Below are 19156 nucleotides of genomic sequence, written 5' to 3'. Positions count from 1 at the left end.
AAGCATCTTGTGGCTAGAAAGAAATCATTTGTGTTTCATTATATGATGTGTGTTTTGGTTCTCCAGGCAACAGAATGGGGGTCAGATGAAGACACGAGGAAATCTTGTCAGAGTAAAGGAAAAACTGAGGTAAGCCTCACACCAATGCCATTCCGGCAACCAAAAAAAGTCATAGGTAAATTTCTGATTTTATATTATTTTGAATTTTGAAGAAATACTCGACATTAGCTCATAGTTCGAAATGTGTAAATGCTAACTGTAACAAATACAGGAAAGTGATCCAACTCTAGTACTTCTCCAAGGCCCATCATACGTGTAGCCTTTGCATGGGAATTAAATATTGTTTATACTTGGAGAAGACATAATCACATGGGTGGGGTTTTAAGCTCCTCCTCTCCACATATAATTGTCAAGATCTGAAATAAGTCCACAGGTATTTAGGAAGCGTGGAACTTCAGAAGACACCTCTCCACCAAACTGTTAAGATCATCTTGCCAATGATCTTGCATCATATGATCTCCCATGTTGATAATCAGTTCTAGAAATATGTAATATGATTGCACCTGCTTTAATATCACTTGTTTAGTTATAACTCTTCCTTACCATACTTGCTGTATAACACATGTAGAACAGAGTGCACAGTAGTTCCACTGAGAGAGCTGTAGCCTCTGCTGTCTGTGCCTTGGAAGACAGGTGCTTATCTGAATGGCTAAGTGAAGAGCTTTGGGTTTCATTTTAAGGGAAAGACATTTAGCAACTGTGTGTGTGTGGGGGGGGGGGGGGGAGAATGGGCAATTATATTCAAATGCACCAGAGAAATGTAGCAGCAACCTTAGCTGCTGGTGGTCAGGCAGAAACAAGGCCACAGGCGAAATCAGGAAGAAACAGCGGTTTATTTAACGTGTACACGGGCCCCAGACCAGACTCATGTCTGAACACATCTGGGAGCCCCGATTGCAGGAAGGTCTACAGTTTTATAGTCACAGACAATCATTTCCAGTAAACACTCGCCAAATTACAGGAAAGGACAACCCCACATTCTATACATCATATTACTAAAGGAACAAGGAGGAGACAGGGAGGGTCTTTCCATATATGGCATTGATGTTGCTAACACCCTTGCAGCAATATCCTTCATCAAAAACACATTTACCCCTTTGACCTGATCCCAAGATTTCCCAACGTATATGACTCAATGCTTATTCCAGCAAGATTTCCCATGAATCGCTGTATTTGCACCTAGTGTGTAAATATGCAAAAGATCTGGAGCCATTGGTTTGCCATCCAGCCTTGTCTGGGTCCAGGTGGAGGATATATTCACAATCCTGAATTTCTTTTAGCTCCATTGCCCATGGATACAGATGACACAGGAACCAAATATACTTCTCAGTGCTGAACAGTCTTTAATCTTTCATTGGAATCTTCACTGGACCCTGTGTATACTGTTAAGAGCTGTGCAAGAACCACTTTTATATGCACATTACATGCACACTGCTTCTGCTATGCACATACCATGCATAATACTGCTGCAACGAGAAAACTGGTGTGTGGATCCTGTTTCACAAATCTGCTTTTTCCAAGCTTTTATCACAGCTTCAAATTTCCCCAGTTTTGAAGATTCCAATGGAAGATTAAGGACTGTTCAGTTTTAAGATGTATATTTGGTTCCTGTGTCATCTGTATCCTTGGGCATTGGAGTTATAAGAAATTCACACAACTATTGGATTTATTATAGACTTTATTAAAAAATTTATTATAATTGTGGCTATTTTCTCAAGAGGTGATTTGTACACGGAGCCAATTTGGCTTTGTTTGCTGATCCTTGATCCAAGGCAGGGGTGGCCAGTGGTAGCTCTCCAGATGTTTTTTGCCTACAACTCCCATCAGCCCCAGCCAGCATGGCCAGTGGCTGGGGCTGATGGGAGTTGTAGGCAGAAAACATCTGGAGAGCTACCGTTGGCCAAGGGATTCTGATCCAAGGGATTCTGCTGGTTTGCTTAATTCATTTTCAGCATTCTTCAGCATTCAGCAAGTCATCCCTGATTCGAACAGACAGTACAACAGCAGCATTTTACACAAACAGGGCAGGACATCATCCATCCCATTGTGTCAAGAAGTGCTCATCTTCTGGGTATGGGCTATTCAAAATCAAACCTTCATTCAAGCTGTTCACATCGTGGGAGCAAAGAATGTTACTGCAGACAAATTGAGCAGGCTAGGCCAGCACACAAACAAACGATCCCTTCAGATGGGTCACATCACCCCAATCTTTACACTGTGGGGTTTCCCCTAGCTGGACCTATTTGCAACAAGATCAAATATGAAAGCATCCCAATTCTGTTCCATGGCTGGGGTGGACCCGAGGTTTCTAGGGGATGCTTTTCAACTCACATGTAAACACGCCTTCTTTTATACTTGCCCTTTGTTACCCTTGATGGAGAAGGAGTGGTAGCAATAGAGGATGGCTCTCACTGTATCCTGGTAACCCCATTTTTTTTCCCCCAGGCAGATATGGTTTCAGAGTTTGCTCCAAAGATCACAAGAGAGATTTCTCCACCTCCCACTAACACTTGACCTATTAGAGACAAACAAGGGAATCCTGACTCTGAAAAAACAAATCCTGGTGACTGTATGAAAACCTTCAACCAGAACAGCCTATTCATTTAAGTGGAGATGTTTTCTAGACAGGCTAGGAAGAACCTGGTTATCCATATCCAGATACTTTCTCACTACACACTGTACTGGATAGGGCTGCCAAGACTAACTCAGAAAATAGAATCATAGAGTTGGAAGGGACCATACAAACTATCTAGTACAACCGTGCTTCATGCAGGATCAGCCTAAGCATCTCGGACAAATAAATAAAATACCTGGGGACTTTGGGGGTGGGGCCAGGACTTTCCAATTTCCTAAAATAAATAAATAAAAATACAGCAGTGCAGTTCCTCTGAATACAGTCTTCATTTCCTCAAACCCCAGCAGCTGACTGTACTTCTTCCCTCCCCCTCTCTCTGTCTCTCTCTCTGTCTCTGTCTGTCTGTCTCTCTCTCACACACACACACACAGAGCAGCCAAAATAAACACAGTTTGGAAGCACACACTTTGTGATCTCACTGGGGCAATTTACTCACTATGGGAGTTGTTGAATGCTGTATACCCAACCAAGTTCTTCATATTAGCACAGGGAAACCAGAAGTTCTCTCTGTTTTGCTGTGCAAATGATTTCTGAAAGGACTGTAAAATAAACATGGACTGTGCAGCTTCCTTTCCCTTTCTCACAACAGCCATATTGTTCTGCAGGCTTTCCCTGCCCCCATTCAGCCTGGCTCCAGAGATTTAAAGGCACACACACCTTTCAAAAAGCAAGCCCTTCCCAAGCATCTTCTAAGCCTGCCAAGGTGGAAAGGCACATAGTGGCTGTGGGGATGTGGCTTCCCTACCACCGGCCAGCTGATTGGGGGTGGGAAGGAGCCTGCAAAACTGGGGGGATTCCTTGCTGGGACCTGGGGATTGGCAAGCCTTGTACTGGATTATCTAGTGGGTCTGAAAAGTTTGGATCTCTTGAATTCCTCAGTAAAAGGGCACCTGGCAGCCATTTCTGCTCTCCATGCTCCTATAGCGGTTAAATTAATTTTCTCATAAGACATGTCGAAATGTTTTCTAAGGAGTCTTAACAATTTATACCCACCTCGCATACCTGTTGTGCCATAATGGTCGCCAACACCAATGTTATCCCACTTGATGTTATCCCACTTGAAGACCCTAGCTAGTTGCCCACTGGATTTCTTTTCCTATAAAACAGCCTTCCTAGTGACCATTACATCAGGAAGGAGGGTGGGAGAAATGCTGCGCTTAGAGCAGATTATCCATTTGTTAAATTTCATGGTTTGGGAGTGGTCCTCAGACCTCGTTTGAGATTCTTACCAAAGGCTGCGTCCAAATTTCATTTGGGACAAGACATTTCATTACCAACGCTTTCCCCCTGCCCTTCCTCCAAGCTGGGGGAAAATTACACAGAACATCAGATGTGCATCGTTTTATTTGAAAAGAATGATAGAGTTCATATTGTAGCCCCAGCTCGTTGTATGTTTTGCTGGTTCCTCAAAGGGTAAGCAAACAGTTTCCACGTGGAGAGTGTCCACAATCAAATTAGCTTATGACCAGGCTCAACGCCATGCCCATTACAGAAGACATCTCATTCCACGAGGGCACAAGCTGCCTCAGCTGTGCTTCCCAAACCTATTCTTTCGACTGACGCCTGCAAGGCTGCTACATGGGCCTCTGAGGACACATTCGTCAAGATTATGCCATTGATATAAATCCAAGAAAGGAGGCATAAGTGGGGACAGCAGGTCTACGCTATTTCAATAAGACACTCACGCCATCACCAGGTAATTTAACTTTGAAGTCTCCCATGTGGGACTGCACAGTACAACAATGATGAAAACAAAGTTGCATTTGCCTGTGGCTGTTGTTCATTGAGTTGTACCGTTCAGGCACACATCGCTCCTTCCTACTGCACTGTGAGCTGGTTTATTCATTTCATTGTGGTGATTCTTAACTCACAATGGTGGCTCCAGAGAATTGAAGGAGTATGGGGAGCACTTCCCCGGAACTTGTGATCATTTTTGATAGGGAACAGCCTCCTCAGCTCTGCTTGGGAAGGGCTTCTCATACTCTGTTGCTATGCTAGCTTTGAAAATCTGGCGACAGGCTTGCGCACATGCCCAGTACCATATATGCCTGCAGTACAACTCAATGAACAATAGCCACAGGTAATTCCTAAGTATCTCCTTCTGCTTACCCTCCAACATCGTTGCTTGCTTGCTGCCCTCTCAGTTTGCCAGTACGTCCTGCTGTCTGCTTCTACCATTTCCTTATTCTAGTCTCTTCGTCAGTCCCTTCGTCAGTTCTGTTCCATGCCTGCAGTCGGCTCTGCTTCGGTGTTTATCTTCTGTGCTGCCTTGATGTAGAAAAGTATCCTATGCTTTGCTGAGGACTTCCAGAGCAGTGTTCCATGCCATTTCTCCATCATCCATCTTAATCCTATTATGCCTTGTACCTTCCATTCTCCATTGGATCAGCTGTGTATGGCTTGGCACTAACACCTACAGCATAAATGCCATGGCTCAATGTGACTCTACTACTTCATCCCTTTTCCACTGATCTGGCTGGTGCCAGCTGCAGGAAAGCAAGTATAAGCCGATACGAGTGTGTTTTGTGTTGTGTTTAAAGCAGTGATTTGCTTTTTTGTCTGGTGAAATTCTCATGGGCAGAGTTTTAGGAATCAGCCATAGCTCAATAAGACAAGGGGTCTACACGTGCGCCATACATTTTGAGCCTCTTTGCATTATTCTTTCACAAAGAAATCCATTACAAGTTAACTGTGTCCCCCCCTCCCCCCGACAATTGCTTAGAATAAAAAATCCTGCAGACATTAAAAGCAAGCAACAGACAGAAAATCATTAGGGTTTGTAGAATCTTTCGGGATCAAGTGCCGTGTTCTACAGGTCTGAGCGCCTGCTCCGGCTGCAACGCCACTGAGGATGTTCTCCGCAGCTGAGAACGAAACGTCTGGAAGGAAAACTTTCTCCAGTAGAACACGGCACTTGAGCCCGAAAGATTCTACAAACCCTAATGATGTTACCAGCCGTGAAAACCTGAAATCTTTGATAGACAGAAAATCATTAGTAAATCCCATTTGGTATCTTCTACACGCCAAAAGCGGGGAAAAGCTTGGCTGGGATGCTGGGCAAAACTGATTAAAGCAATTGTTTGTCTAAAGAAAGAAATGAAAATATCCAAGAGCATGTTAACAATGCAGCCTGCAAGGTATTCAAAGGAAATTAGGACAGATGGCAGAAGATGCGTTGTCTCCCTGCACTGCTGAATGGCATTTCCTTGAAGAGGCAGAGCAGATTCTAGTCTATTTCCCCATCCTTGAGAGACAAGCAGATTTTCTTCCGGCACTGGGAAACCATGAACGTGACTGTACCTGACCTGTAACATACTGTGGGTGACAAGGAGCTGAATGGAAATAATTGCGTGACCTGCTAGGGGAGGTCTGTTTACAGAGATTTCCTGCTATTCAAGGTGATATTCATAAAATGGAAGAGGACAGACGTATGTCTGTGTCTCTGGACCCGCGCACACAAGTACAGCTGAAGGCCTGATCTCAATATAGCGCTGATTGGCACAAAGCTTGTTTAAACCAGCCTCTCAGTTTATTACATTAGTACAGCTGAGGTTGGTAGCATGCGTAGGTGTTATGCTAACATTTTAGCATTGCATGTATAGTTTAAGAGGCTGGGCAAATGCAACATTGCTAGGGTTGCCAAGTCCAATTCAAGAAATATCTGGGGACTTTGGGGGCTGGAGCCAGGAGACTTTGGGGGTGGAGCCAAGAGACTTTGGAGGGTGGAGCCAGGAGACATTGGGGTGGAGCCAAGATCAAGGCTGTGACAAGCATAATTGAACTCCAAAGGGAGTGCTGGCCATCATATTTAAAGGGACGGCACACCTTTTCAATTCCTTCCTTCCATAGGAAATGAAGGATAGGGGCACATTCTTTTGGGGCTCATAGAATTGGACCCCCTGGTCCAATCTTTTTGAAACTTGGGGGGTATTTTGGGGAGAGGCACTAAATGCTATACTGAAACTTTGGTGCCTCTACCCCCAAAAACAGTCCCCCCAGAGCCCCAGATACCCGCAGATCAATTCTCCATGATTTTCTATGGGAATAAATCTCCATAGGGAATAATAGAGTTCCCAGCAGACATTTCCCTCCCCCCCCACCGCTTTCTGATGACCCTGAAGCGGGGGGAGGGTCTCCAAACTGGGGGATCCCCTGCCCCCACCTGGGGATTGGCAACCCTAAACATTGCATGGGTAAATTCTTTTTACCTTCTACCATTGTGTCTAAGTAAAGTCTTGCTCCATCGGACTCACGTGCCATGTTGCTTATCACACACCTGCTTCTGCTGTGGGAGACATGATTTGTTGTGTTTTACAATCAATTTTGCCAAATGGAATTGAGAGCGTGGATATTTTTACTGCTTATAATCGTCGAGCCGAGACCGGAATGGCCCAGGCTAACCTGATCTTGTGAGAGCTCAGAAGATAAGCAGAGTTGACTGACTGGTCAGTGCTTGGATGGGAGGCCATCAAGGAAGTCTAGGGCTGCTACTTGGGGGGTGCAAAGACAAAAAGATGTTTGTCAGGTTTGGTTATATTGAACCATTTTTTTTGGGGGGGGGGGGGTATTTTCTGATATTCCAGAATCCCAATACTGTCAGACACTGGAATACAATTACAGTACTGCTTAGCATAACTGACTCCATTTTCTTAACAGTGATACTAACCACGAGAAAGCTTGCTGCATATCAAAGTAGAGGTCACAGAATGTTACTAACAGTTGTTGTGCACATCCCTTTCCCTGCAAACTAACAAAAGAGACTTTCTTTTGAAGATAAGAGCCTCAGGGCTGGCAATTCGGCCATCCCTGTGAAGCAGCTAAACAAAGAGATAAGAGGAAGTACCCGTGTGAAAGTTAGCACCCTGACCTAGCAATGTTTAGATGTGTGGGTTTTTGCATAGCAGGCTTTGATGTAGAATTCTTTAAGTTATGTACTCATGTGCAACAATGGATCAATTCCAATCTTTCTTCCTTCAGATGCTATGAGTTCTCTAATAAAACCTATACTTTGTTTCAAACCGAAGTCTGGTTGATTCGAAGTTCCATTGTCTGACAAATACTAGTGTAGTATTCAGATTCAGGAAATATTCAGAAAACCTTAATATCTTCTTTGTGGCCTCTGTGCAGGCCACACACTGCGTACTGCACTTGCACTAGACTCTAGTTGGGAAACTTCTAGCGCTCTCTGTTTTTGGAGGGCCTGAAGGTGAGGGAAACCCTGCCCCCACTTCAGTTCCTTCTGTGCACTGCCTGCCGGCTGGCTGGATTTTTTTCTAGTACTTTCTGCCACCATAATGATAAAACAACTGACAAAAAGAGTACGTTTGGGGAAATTGTAGACACTTTCTAATGCCTGAATGGCATTTTTAAATTATTCTGATAGTACAAATCTTCTTAGAACTCTTGAAGAGTAAAGGAGATTAGAAACGGAAAGGTACTGGGGTAGGAAAGAGATTGAAACGTGATTGGGAAATGCGATTCAGAAGATCGCTAGTTCAAATCTCACCTTAGCCACAAATTCACTAGGTCGATTTCAACCTCAATTATGCATTTAGTAGCATGTTAGTATTGTTTGATAATACTAGTCCAGTTTGCAGGACTATTGTATGGATTATGGTAATAATGAAATAACTTTGAACATAGAAAATGCTGTGCAAATGCCAAGTAACTATTATTATTTGGAAGCACTGCATAGGGCTACAAAAATGTCCCAGTCTGTCTAGCTTATTTTTAATTCAGCAAAGGTTTAATAACTCTGAAGGGATGAGAAGAAAGCCTCTGATTGCTTTTGTCTCCCGTTGGCCCTCTTAGGAGGGGAAAGGTGGGATATAAATGAATACTGCTTGTGTGGACAAATAGTACATTGACATCAGTGGACTTAGAAGGATGTAACTTTGCCAAGGATTGTGCTGGAAGTCTGCAGAGTCATCCCTTAGCCACTTTTCTCTTACCTAAAGTTCTGTAGATGTGCAAATGAAATAAACAAGGGAGTTAGATTCTGTAATGTTCCCTGTGTCACTGTGCTCTAGGTTAAAGCAAGATAGCAACAGCAGAACAGGTTGATGGATGGCAAGACCACGAGTAAAGTCTCATTTCTCTCCCGAAAAGAATGGTGTGCAATTATAGGCCAAGGCAGAGACTATTTGTAAATTTTGATCAACTTTCTCTGTGTGTGTGTGTTAAGTATTGTCAAGTTGCTTTTGATTTTTGGCAACTCTATGAATTAGTGTCTTCTAAATACCCTATTATTAACAACCTTGCTCAGGTCTTGCAAACTGAGGGCTGTGGCTTCCTTTATAGAATCATATTGGGTCTTCCTCTTTTCTTGCCGCCTTCAGCTTTTCCTAGTGTTGTCTTTACCAGTCACTCTTGTCTTCTCATAATTTGACCAAAGCACAATAGCCTCAGGTTACTCATTTTAACTTAGGAAATTTCAGGCTTTATTTGATCCAGAACCCATAGATTTGTCATCTCGTTGCTTCACAGTATCCACAACAGCTCTCATCCAACACCACATTTCAAATGAATTAATTTTCTTCCTGTCAGCTTTCTTCACTAACCAACTTTCACACTCATACGTTGTAATGGAGAGCATCATCTTGGTCAGCAGCAACTCATCTTTATACTGATACCTTTTCTAGCGCCTTCATGGCTGCCCTTCCCAGTCTCAGCCTCCTTCTGATTTCTTGGTTGTGGTCCCCCTTTTGGTTGATGATGGAGCCAAAGAATAGAAAATATTGAACACTTTCAATTTCTTCATCAGCAGCCTTAAAGTTGTGTAATCTGTCAATAGTAATTACTTTGGTCTTCTTGATGTTCAACTGTAATCCTGTTTTGGCACTTTTTTGCTTTAACCTTCAGCAGTAGTTGTTTCAAGTCTTCACTAATTTCTGCCAGTAATGTGGTGTCATCTGCATATCTCAAATGGTTAATGTTCTTCCAACCGAATTTCACTCCACCTTCATCTAAATCTGTTCCTCCAACTAAATTTCACTCCACCTTCATCTAAAGCTGATCCATCTTCCCCACTCCACCTTCATCTAAATCTGATCCAGCTTTCTTTATGATGTATTGTGCGTACAGATCGAACAGTCAGGGAGATAAATTACACCTTTTTCTGACACCTTTGCCAACTAGAAACCATTTTGCTCCTCCATATTCTGTTCTAACAGTAGTCTCTTGCCTTGTGGCAGGGTATGAGCTTTCATGAGTCACTGCCAAAAATCCCTCTTAAGCTGTGGAGTCTTGTGAGCAAAAATTCTACTTTGTGAGCTATTGGCATGAAAGTTGTGAGCTACCACATAAATTAGTTTGCTCTGGGGTCATTTTTCCTGAGCTAAGAAAAAATGTGTGAGCAGGAAGCTAAAAAAATGTGAATTAGCCCACACTAGCTCAGCTTAGAGTGAACACTGGCCCTGCTCGCTTCTTCAGATAATCAATGTAATCAATGTAAATTTGCAATATGATCTCTAGTGCCTCTTTCTTTTCTCAATCCAGTTTAACATCTGGCATTTCTCATTCCATATATGGTCATCATTGTTGTAAGATTTTGAACATCGCTTTAGAGAAATGAGAAATTGATGCAATGGTCTGATAATTGCTACAGTCATTGGTGTGTCCCTTTTTTCAGAATTGGAATGTAAATTGAGAGTTTCCAGTTTGTGGGTCATTGTTTTGTTTTTTATATTTGTTGACACAATCTTGTTAAGATTTTGATGGACTCCATCTCTGTAGCTTGGAGTAGCTCTATTGATACCCCATCTGCTCTTGGTGATTGGTTTCTCGCAACTGCTCTCAGTGAAGCTTTCACTTCACTTTCTATAACCGTAAGTTCTTCTTCAAAAGACTGTTCTTGGAAGGAATCTGTCATCCTTTCTTCTCTTTTGTATAGCTTTTTTTTTTTAGTGTAATGCTCCCATCTTTTTTTTTATTTTGTCCTGTTAAATTAATGTACTTCTATGCTGATCTTTTAAAGTTTTCCCATTTTCCTCCCCCAGATTACTTTTGTGGTGGTCTGAAAATAGACCTGAAAAACTTGGATTGGAGGGGGGGGGGGTGTCCAAGAGAGCAATGGCCAGAAAACAGTAAAGGGTGTGTGTGTGTGTGTGTGTGTGTGCATGTGTGCACAATTCAATTAAGAAGCCAAGCTGAGGCAAAATGAAAATACAAGGAGCCATTTAAAAGTTGTGATTCAGAAACTTACCTCTGCTTGCCAATACTCAGTTGGAGTCAGGTTTAAATAGAATGACAGTATGCATGCATTGTTGGCATGCCGGTGTATCATGTAGTCAGATCAAGCTTTCTGTCTGTCAGTAGTTGAATCTGTCTTTCCACAGTTTGACAGCTCAAATGTGACAGCAGGTCATCTAGCTGGCATGCTAGGTCACAGTGACCTTATCTACAAGCCGGTTTGAGCCGGCAGAAGACAGGTGGAAAGGACCTGCTGAGTCAGCATGACTGTGGACTGCCAGGATTGGCTGATAGAACTATATATGGACTGTGCTTGCAATGCACAGGTCTCTCTTTGAGAGTTCACTTGCTGGCAGAGCACTTTGGTCCTGTGTTTAATGTATTTGACTGCACTAGTGAGCACATTGTATATATATTGTAAATACACTGTTTTAGCACTAGCTGCAGGTGTCTGGCTCACTTCTTTACTGGGGCTCACCATTGAGCACATCACTCCGCTCTCTCTGCAAACACCCGCACCGACACTGTCATGCCAGTACTGCATTCATAGAGGTGTCAGGCTGATTTAAATGTGGTAGCTGTCATGTGTTGCTCTGCATGTGTAAGTTTTACATGACTAGTTATACTTCATTCAAGCCCAATTTACTTAGAATATGGTATCAAGCTGTGGTGTAAATTTGTGGCCTGTAATATGTAGGTTAAAAATAGTGTTTCTGAATATTCCTTAGCTGTCAGTATGTAGTATTGAAGGACCTCGAGATGGGTTAAGATCTGATGATTTTCCTCAGGGTGGAAGGCAGAAGAGTGAGAAAGGTGGGATCCCAAGAGTCCAGCCAAAGCACATTGGCTTTCATTTTTCATGGTTCCATCTGATAGATATGTTCAGTAACCCACAGTTTGTTTTGGAAAGATTATGTTCTGAATTGCTGCAGCTGAAGAAACCTTGCTTCCAAGCCAAGGGAGATTTCAAATCTGATCCCTGTTGTATCTGATCAAGATGTGATGGAACTGAGGCATGTGAAGCATTTCCAAAGAACATTGCAATCTTGATGTGTTCATTCTGAGTGCTCCCCAGGCCAGCTCTGGCAGTTCAGATCCCACTATCTGCTCAATAGAGGCTCTTAGCATCCTTGATAAGATTTATCCAGAAACTGCAAGTGCATTCAGTACATTGTTTATATGTGCACTTGTAGCATTTGCTATGGGTAGCCTGTCTATGAGTTGATTTCCATATCACAAATGAAAGAAAACACTGCCTATGGCTGAGAAAGCGTTTTCCATTCCCTCCCAGGAGGTTTTTTTAAAACTAGTTTTGCACTGTTAAAATGTGGAAATGATAATCTTTCAGGAAATGTTCAGCGTCACAGGTACAATTTTTATTCGGAAGGAACTTGGGGTGCATTCACACTACACTAAATGTGTTTTGCAAGTGGATTTTTGCTTGCAAAGCACAGTTTACTGTAGTGTGAACACACATTGGGTCTTTCGTGGATGGTTTTACAGGCCAATGATACTTTCCAGAGGGTGTGGGGGGAAATAAAAGATGATTTTGTGTATTTGTGTTTAGATGCATTATAATTCCTTTCTGAGCCCAGTTGAACCTGGTTTTATTCATTTCTGGTGCAGCCACATAAATTGCACAGTCGATAAGCGCTCAGAGCTGCAGCACATGCAAGTATCAATTTTTACACAAAACTATAAATCATGTCTGTGGTCAGATTAGTGATATTTCTCTCTGGAAGAACCCCAAACAATGGGGGAAGAGGCAAAGCAATGAAAGAGCTCATAGTTTCCCAAGATGTATAAATTTGCTACAGATTGTACATGGTGGAAAGAAATAAGTATACTTTGTGAGCTACCACATAAATTAGTTTGCTCTGGGGCAATTTTTCCTGAGCTAAGAAAAAAAGTGTGAGCAAGAGGCTAAAAAGCTGTGAGCTAGCCCACACTAGCTCAGCTGTGTGGCTGTGCTGTGTGGCTCTGCTATGTTTAAGAGGCTAAAGGTAAACCAATGTGAACACTTCTTAGCATGCGACAAGCGCTCTGCGGCAGCCCAAGCCTCGCCAAGCTTTTGTAGTAATTCTCATGTCCAATTAAATGTTGCAAGATTATGAAGCGGACACCCAAATAAAGATCATAATGAATCAAATATGCTGATTTTGTGTTCAGCTTTTATTTCAGATGGTTATCCCGTCACTAATTAGGAAGAGAAATGTTTACAAAATCCACCTTTGTTGGATTTCTCCCAAGGTTTTAGAGTCTTCCGTTGTCAAAATGCATTTTGGCGTAAAATGTGCTATCAGAGATAAACCTCTATTGTACCTATGTCTTTCGAATACATATATAAAAAAAGTAAAAATATAATTAGCCCATGCAAAATTAACCCCTTGTGTTCCAAAATGTTTTAGATGCACAGAGTTAGTGTTTATGAGACAGCATGATCTGCTGCCAAATAAAAACCTTCTGCAATATAAAACCAAATAAAAGCTCTTCATAAAGTAGCCTTCTGTGTGCCAAACATATTTAAAACGAATTTTAAAATGTAGTTTTCAGGATACAAATATTCATTTTGATGGGGTTTTTTTTTATAATTTTGTGTTTAGGCTGCAGAACACAGATTACATTGTTTTCTTGTATTATGGAAAACAAAAGATTTTTTTTTTTTTAGAAAACATTTATGTAATTTTAATAGTATTTAAAAATCTTGAAAGAATAGAACTTTTTCTTACATTACATCTATTACCATCTTCCAAAAATTTGTTTCTAAAAGACTACCAGAGCAGAAACCATCCAATAGAATTAGGGATGTGCAGTTGGATATAACCAGTGTGAATATATACCCAAAAAATACCTTACTGGTATTTTGGAGGTATATTCAGATAACTGGATCAGTGTTCAGGGTGCTTGGGAATATCATATCTGTAACACATGTTTCTGGAATTAGTTGGAAATATCTGGAGTCAGCATTTTAAGGGTCCCAGGCTTGTTTTCTCCCTTCCATTTAACAGATCTTCTTTGTGGTCTCTGTGCTTCACACCCATGGGATGAAGCTTCAGCGCCGATCCCCGATCGGTAGTACCCAAGACCGGGATTTTAACGCGCCAACGCCCCGTGAGCATGCACAAAACCCCCAGTACGCATGCTCCCGGGACAGCGTGGAGATCCCGCCAGTTCCTTTTTGACCACCGTGTCAAACAGTCACGTTTTGGCTTCTTCGGTCAATAATTACCTCTTCTTTACCCTTACCGGGTACTTTTTTGTAGTTTATAGTTATTGTTATAATAGTTAATAGTTAAAAAAAATTGTATTAGTAGTTGTTTTTTCCCTCCTTTTCCTATTGCGTCTATGGAAAAGCGCTGGGGATTTTTTAAACGCTGTCGCCAGTGCGGGAGTAAAATTCCGCCTCTGGACGGACACTCTCTGTGTCTTCTGTGTCTGGGAGAAGGTCATCGGGTTGAGTCCTGTCACCACTGCTTCAAGTTCTTACGGCAAACCAGGAAGAACAGAGCGGCCAGACATTCAGCAGCGTTATTGAAGTCGGCCTTGACTCCGTAAACGGCAGTATCGATGTCGATGGCACTTCCTGTTTCGACATTGGCACCGACGTCGCCATCGACGATGGTCAGCAGACTCAAATCTTCCACACCGACCGCCCCCCCAAGCATGCGGGCTCGGTGTCGGCTTCCGATTCCTCCCCTCCAGCCAAGAAGGCTAAAGGAGGCAGGGAGCGCTCTTCACAGGAGCCAAAGAAGCGGAAGGAGAAGAAAAGACACGTCGACCGACATACTCCTTCCCCACCACCAAAGTGGCGCTCGGACCCGACGGTTGTGCAACCGACACCATCAGAACGTATCTTGGTTTCTCCGGCACAATCAAAAATCCCCCTCGGGACCGAATGATCCTCAACCAACGTCTTGTTCCAGCTCCGAACCCGAGATCGACCTCACCCAGCGGTCACTTTGGCCTGGGCTACATCTCATGGCGGCACAGACTCCACCTCACTGTTTAAGGTCAATGCCCCTCGATCGAGGATTTCATCAACGCTGGTGGTCAAACCCAACGAGCGGGAACAGCCCGATTCCTTCCAGTGCCCGGCTCCACTACCGAACGGGGATCCACGCTCCTGGTCATACCCATTCGGAGGATTTCCCTACCAGACACCTTATCCATGGCACCCCCCCCCCCCCCACAGAACCCTGATCGGGATCAACGCTCGGAGGCCTCCCATCGCTCTAGGGTGTCGTATCGCTCAGCTCTGGTCAAACCTTCAACCTTGATGCTGGAATCACAACCAAGGACCAGTGCTTCAAGGTCTCGCACACCAGAACATCTCCCAGAGGCCCCGCATCTAACCGAATGCATAGACCGTAGCGATTCCTCCTCTCCATAGGCACCAGAGTCAAATGAGGAGCATCATTCCGAGCAATCCCCGGAACAGAGAACACCGGAGGATCTTCCTATCTCCCCTTCAGAGGACCTAAAATCCTATGGGGACCTCATTAAAAGACTGACTCAAACCCTATCATTGCCCATGGTACAGCCCCAGCCTGTTATAGATGACACAGTGTTTGGCATCACTGTCAGCCATTGTTATGACTGATGCCTCAAGGTGGGGTTTGAGAGCCCACTTCGGGACACTAACGGTGCAAGGACAGTGGACAGCCTACGAGAAATCTCTTCATATCAACTGTCTGGAACTCTTGGCAGTCCACAGAGCACTCAAATCATTCCTACCATCTCTTCACGGTTAGCACATCCAGGTCACCTCAGACCACATGGCAACCATGTTTTATATCAACCGTCAGGGGGGCACTGCTTCCATCCGCCTCTGCAAGCAGGCCTTGTCCCTCTGGCATTGGTGTATTGCTCACAACATATGCCTAACAACCGTTCATTTGCCGGGAATCCAAAATGTGCAAGCAGACACACTAAGTCGTCACCTCGTGAATGACCACGAATGGACCCTCAACCGAGATTATCTTTGGACAGTCTTCAGGACATTCGAGGTTCCAGCCATAGACATCTTTGCCTCTCCGGACAATGCTCAATGACCGCAATTTTACACTCGGGGCCCTCCATCCACGGGGCCCTCCCATATCACCTGAGGAAGTCAACTACTCTACCTTCCTTCTTTCAAAAACCTAGTGACGCCGGTCAACGGACCCTACACAATCTGCGGGAGATGCCTTTCTCCACTTGTGGTCGGGACCACTACGCTACCTGTTCCCTCCTATCCCACTGATAACGAGAACGCTGCAGAAATTCTGACGGGATCAGACCAACTATATCCTCATCACTCCCTGGTGGCCCCGCCAACCATAGTTCACCACACTCCTTCTCTCAAACAGTGTGTTTCATCGTTTTCCCCAAGTTCAAGACTTGAACTCTCAACAGGATGGCAAAGTCCTACACCATGACCCGGGACTTCTGCTACTGACTGCCTGGAGAATCAGTTTCTAAATTTTCCCTCAGAAGTCAGACATGTCCTGCTTAATGCCAGAAAACCTTCCACCAGAAAATCCTACTCTCAAAAGTGGAAGTGCTTCTCAGCGTACACGGCCCAACACGACTTTTTTCCTGAATTATCTTCTAAAGCTCAGATTCTGACCTACACCTTGTCCTTGTCTAATTCAGGTCTGACCAACTCCTCTTTAAAGGTTCACTTGGCCGCTATCTCAGCCTTTCATCCACACATTGAAGGACGCACCGTCTTCTCTCATTCCGCAACAAAAGCCTTCTTAAAGGGCATTTTACATCTTCAGCCTCCAATTTGCCAACTGCAACCCACATGGAGCTTATATCTTGTTCTAAGCCAACTAATGAAACCCCCCTTTGAGTCGATGGCATCCATTCCACTGCATCTCCTATCACGGAAGACGGGGTTGTTGGTGGCACTCACATCCGGCAGGAGAGTCAGTGACGTTTGTGCTTTTCAGACAGACCCTCCATACACTGTCTTCCACCGTGACAGAGTGACTTTATGCCCTGACCCCGCCTTTCTGCCGAAAGTCGTTTCATCGTATCACCTGGGGAAGTCAACTACTCTACCTTCCTTCTTTCAAAAACCTAGTGATGCCGGTCAACGGACCCTACACAATCTTGACATATGTAGGGCCCTTGCTTTCTACATTGAAAGGATATGTCCTTTTCGTAAGGACTCTAGGCTCTTTATGGCCTACAGCACACATAAGCAGGGATACAAAATCTCAACCCAGAGGATTTCAAAGTGAATTGTGGCTGCCATTGCCTTATGCTACCAATTGGCTAAACAGCCCGTTCCCTCATTCCACTCGAGCCGTCTCCATGTCATCAGCCTTCTGTAGAGGCGTACCAATGAAGGACATCTGTGCCGCTGCGGTCTGGTCTTCTCCATCTACATTTGCCACGCACTATGCTTTAGACGTTCGTGCTCGGCGTGACGTATCCTTCGGGCAGGCTATACTTCGCTCCATTTTTGACTGACGCCTCCAGTCTCTTGCCCTGTAATACTTCTTATCACTTATATGCATGGTTAACATGTGCTCTTCTATTGCGGATCCAGCACCCGCCTCCATGCACTTCAGCTTACCAGTCACCCATGTGTGGGACTGCACAGAGACCACGATGAAGATAAACAGGTTGCTTACCTGTAACTGATGATCTTCAAGTGATCATCTATGCAGTCACACACGCCTGCCCAGCCTTCCCCGCTGCTGGTTTATGCTCTTCTCTATTAATATTTTTCTCTATACAGCAGCTAGAAGAAACTGAGTGGGTGGAGCGCCTCCCCCTCGCTCCAGGCATGCGCAGTGGATGCCTGCTCCCCAGACCGAGAGGGAATGCGCGCCAAAATAAACACCTAGGCTAGCTTTGAATTCTCCGAGGTCGGGTTCATTTCCAGGCAGAAAACCCTTGTGTGTGACTGCACAGATGACCACTCGAAGATCATCAGTTACAGGTAAGCAACCTGTTTTTCTTAGTGTAGCCACTCATCATCCCTAGATTGTTCCACTTGCATGTTTGTGGCTGTGGTGGTGTAGGGAGTAAGAATCCGGGGCCTGGTTCTCAGAGGGTCTCTGTTGGAGACCCTCAGTGCCTTACACACCTTAACCATAACTTTTTCTCTATCTCATCCAAACTCTATCCAGTTTCAACTGTGTTGGCCATAAATATATCTCAAATAGTAGGTAACGTCATGCTTTGTCTATGTTTTATATTGATTTGGGATTACAGGACTTTTCTAGGATTATCGTTTTGTAAAAGCAGATGAACATGTTTTCAGTGCCTACAGCATTACTTTGTAGTCAGTGGAGACATAAAACACTGGAAACAGGCATAGATGTTTCAACTAGTTTGTCATCCAAAGAAAACCAAAAGTCTGAAAGGTACAAGGGCCCTCAGTTGTGGGAAGTCAGATGCGTGGTGTAGATCTATATGATCTGTGAAGCCAATGTATGTTAACAACATAAGTCTTAAGGGTAGATTTTAAGATAGATAGATAGATAGATAGATAGATAGATAGATAGATAGATAGATAGATAGATAGATAGACAGACAGACAGACAGACAGACAGACAGACAGACAGACAGACAGACAGACAGACGTTTTATTTATTTACTTAACTATTAAAATTAAAGGTGTCTGGCTTTGTGATTACTTAGTGAAAGGTGCTCGGCCTGTGCTTGGAAATACTGTCTTGGTCACACTGCGTAGGACTGAAGCGCAATATTGAAGAAAGACTCCCAAACTGGTAATGAGTACCAGTTCATGTTAAGTGTATGCTGGTTTTATTGACATATGTCTTCTTTGATTCAGGAGGAATGCCAGAACTATGTCCGTGTGCTGATTGTTTATGGCAAGAAGGTTTTCACCTGTGGCACCAATGCCTTTTCACCAGTTTGTTCCAGTAGACAGGTAAGTTGTTCTGCTCAGATTTCAGGATGAATCAGAGTTGGATGAAATGGGGACACAGAAGAAAAGATCATATGGAGAATAGATTTTATTTTACTTAAAAATGTCCTCCACTATCCACTAAAAACATTTGTTCAGAATAATCTGAGTAGAGATGGTCAACCAAAGAAAAGTAATACAAAGGAACAGGGGTAATGATGTGTCAGGTACATTTATGGCATATGAAGATGAGCATCAGCTTTTGCAGCTACAAAGTAAACCTTGTACAGGTAAAAAGAGCTGGTTTATATATTGGATAAAATTAAGATTCAGTCCAGCCTCAAACTGCTGGCAGTGGCTCTGGAGATTCTCAGTCGTACTTCCTGCTATTGTTAGCTTAA

General features: G+C 43.6%; 1 protein-coding gene across 2 annotated transcripts in view; it reads left to right on the top strand.

Annotated features, from left to right (window-relative positions):
* SEMA5B (semaphorin 5B) overlaps positions 1-19156 on the top strand; it is a 546394-nt gene that overhangs the window by 318511 nt on the left and 208727 nt on the right. For both annotated transcript variants that reach the window (XM_060262054.1, XM_060262053.1), the window contains exons 5-6: positions 67-129; positions 18681-18779. In XM_060262054.1, the coding sequence (XP_060118037.1) occupies positions 67-129; positions 18681-18779 (162 nt within the window). The remainder of the gene's footprint in view (positions 1-66; positions 130-18680; positions 18780-19156) is intronic.

The sequence above is a fragment of the Heteronotia binoei genome, chromosome 21 (genome assembly GCF_032191835.1).
Source record: "Heteronotia binoei isolate CCM8104 ecotype False Entrance Well chromosome 21, APGP_CSIRO_Hbin_v1, whole genome shotgun sequence".
Lineage (NCBI taxonomy): Eukaryota > Metazoa > Chordata > Lepidosauria > Squamata > Gekkonidae > Heteronotia > Heteronotia binoei.
The sequence above is the reverse complement of the archived record's forward strand: the minus strand, read 5'-3'. Positions and strand labels throughout refer to the sequence as shown.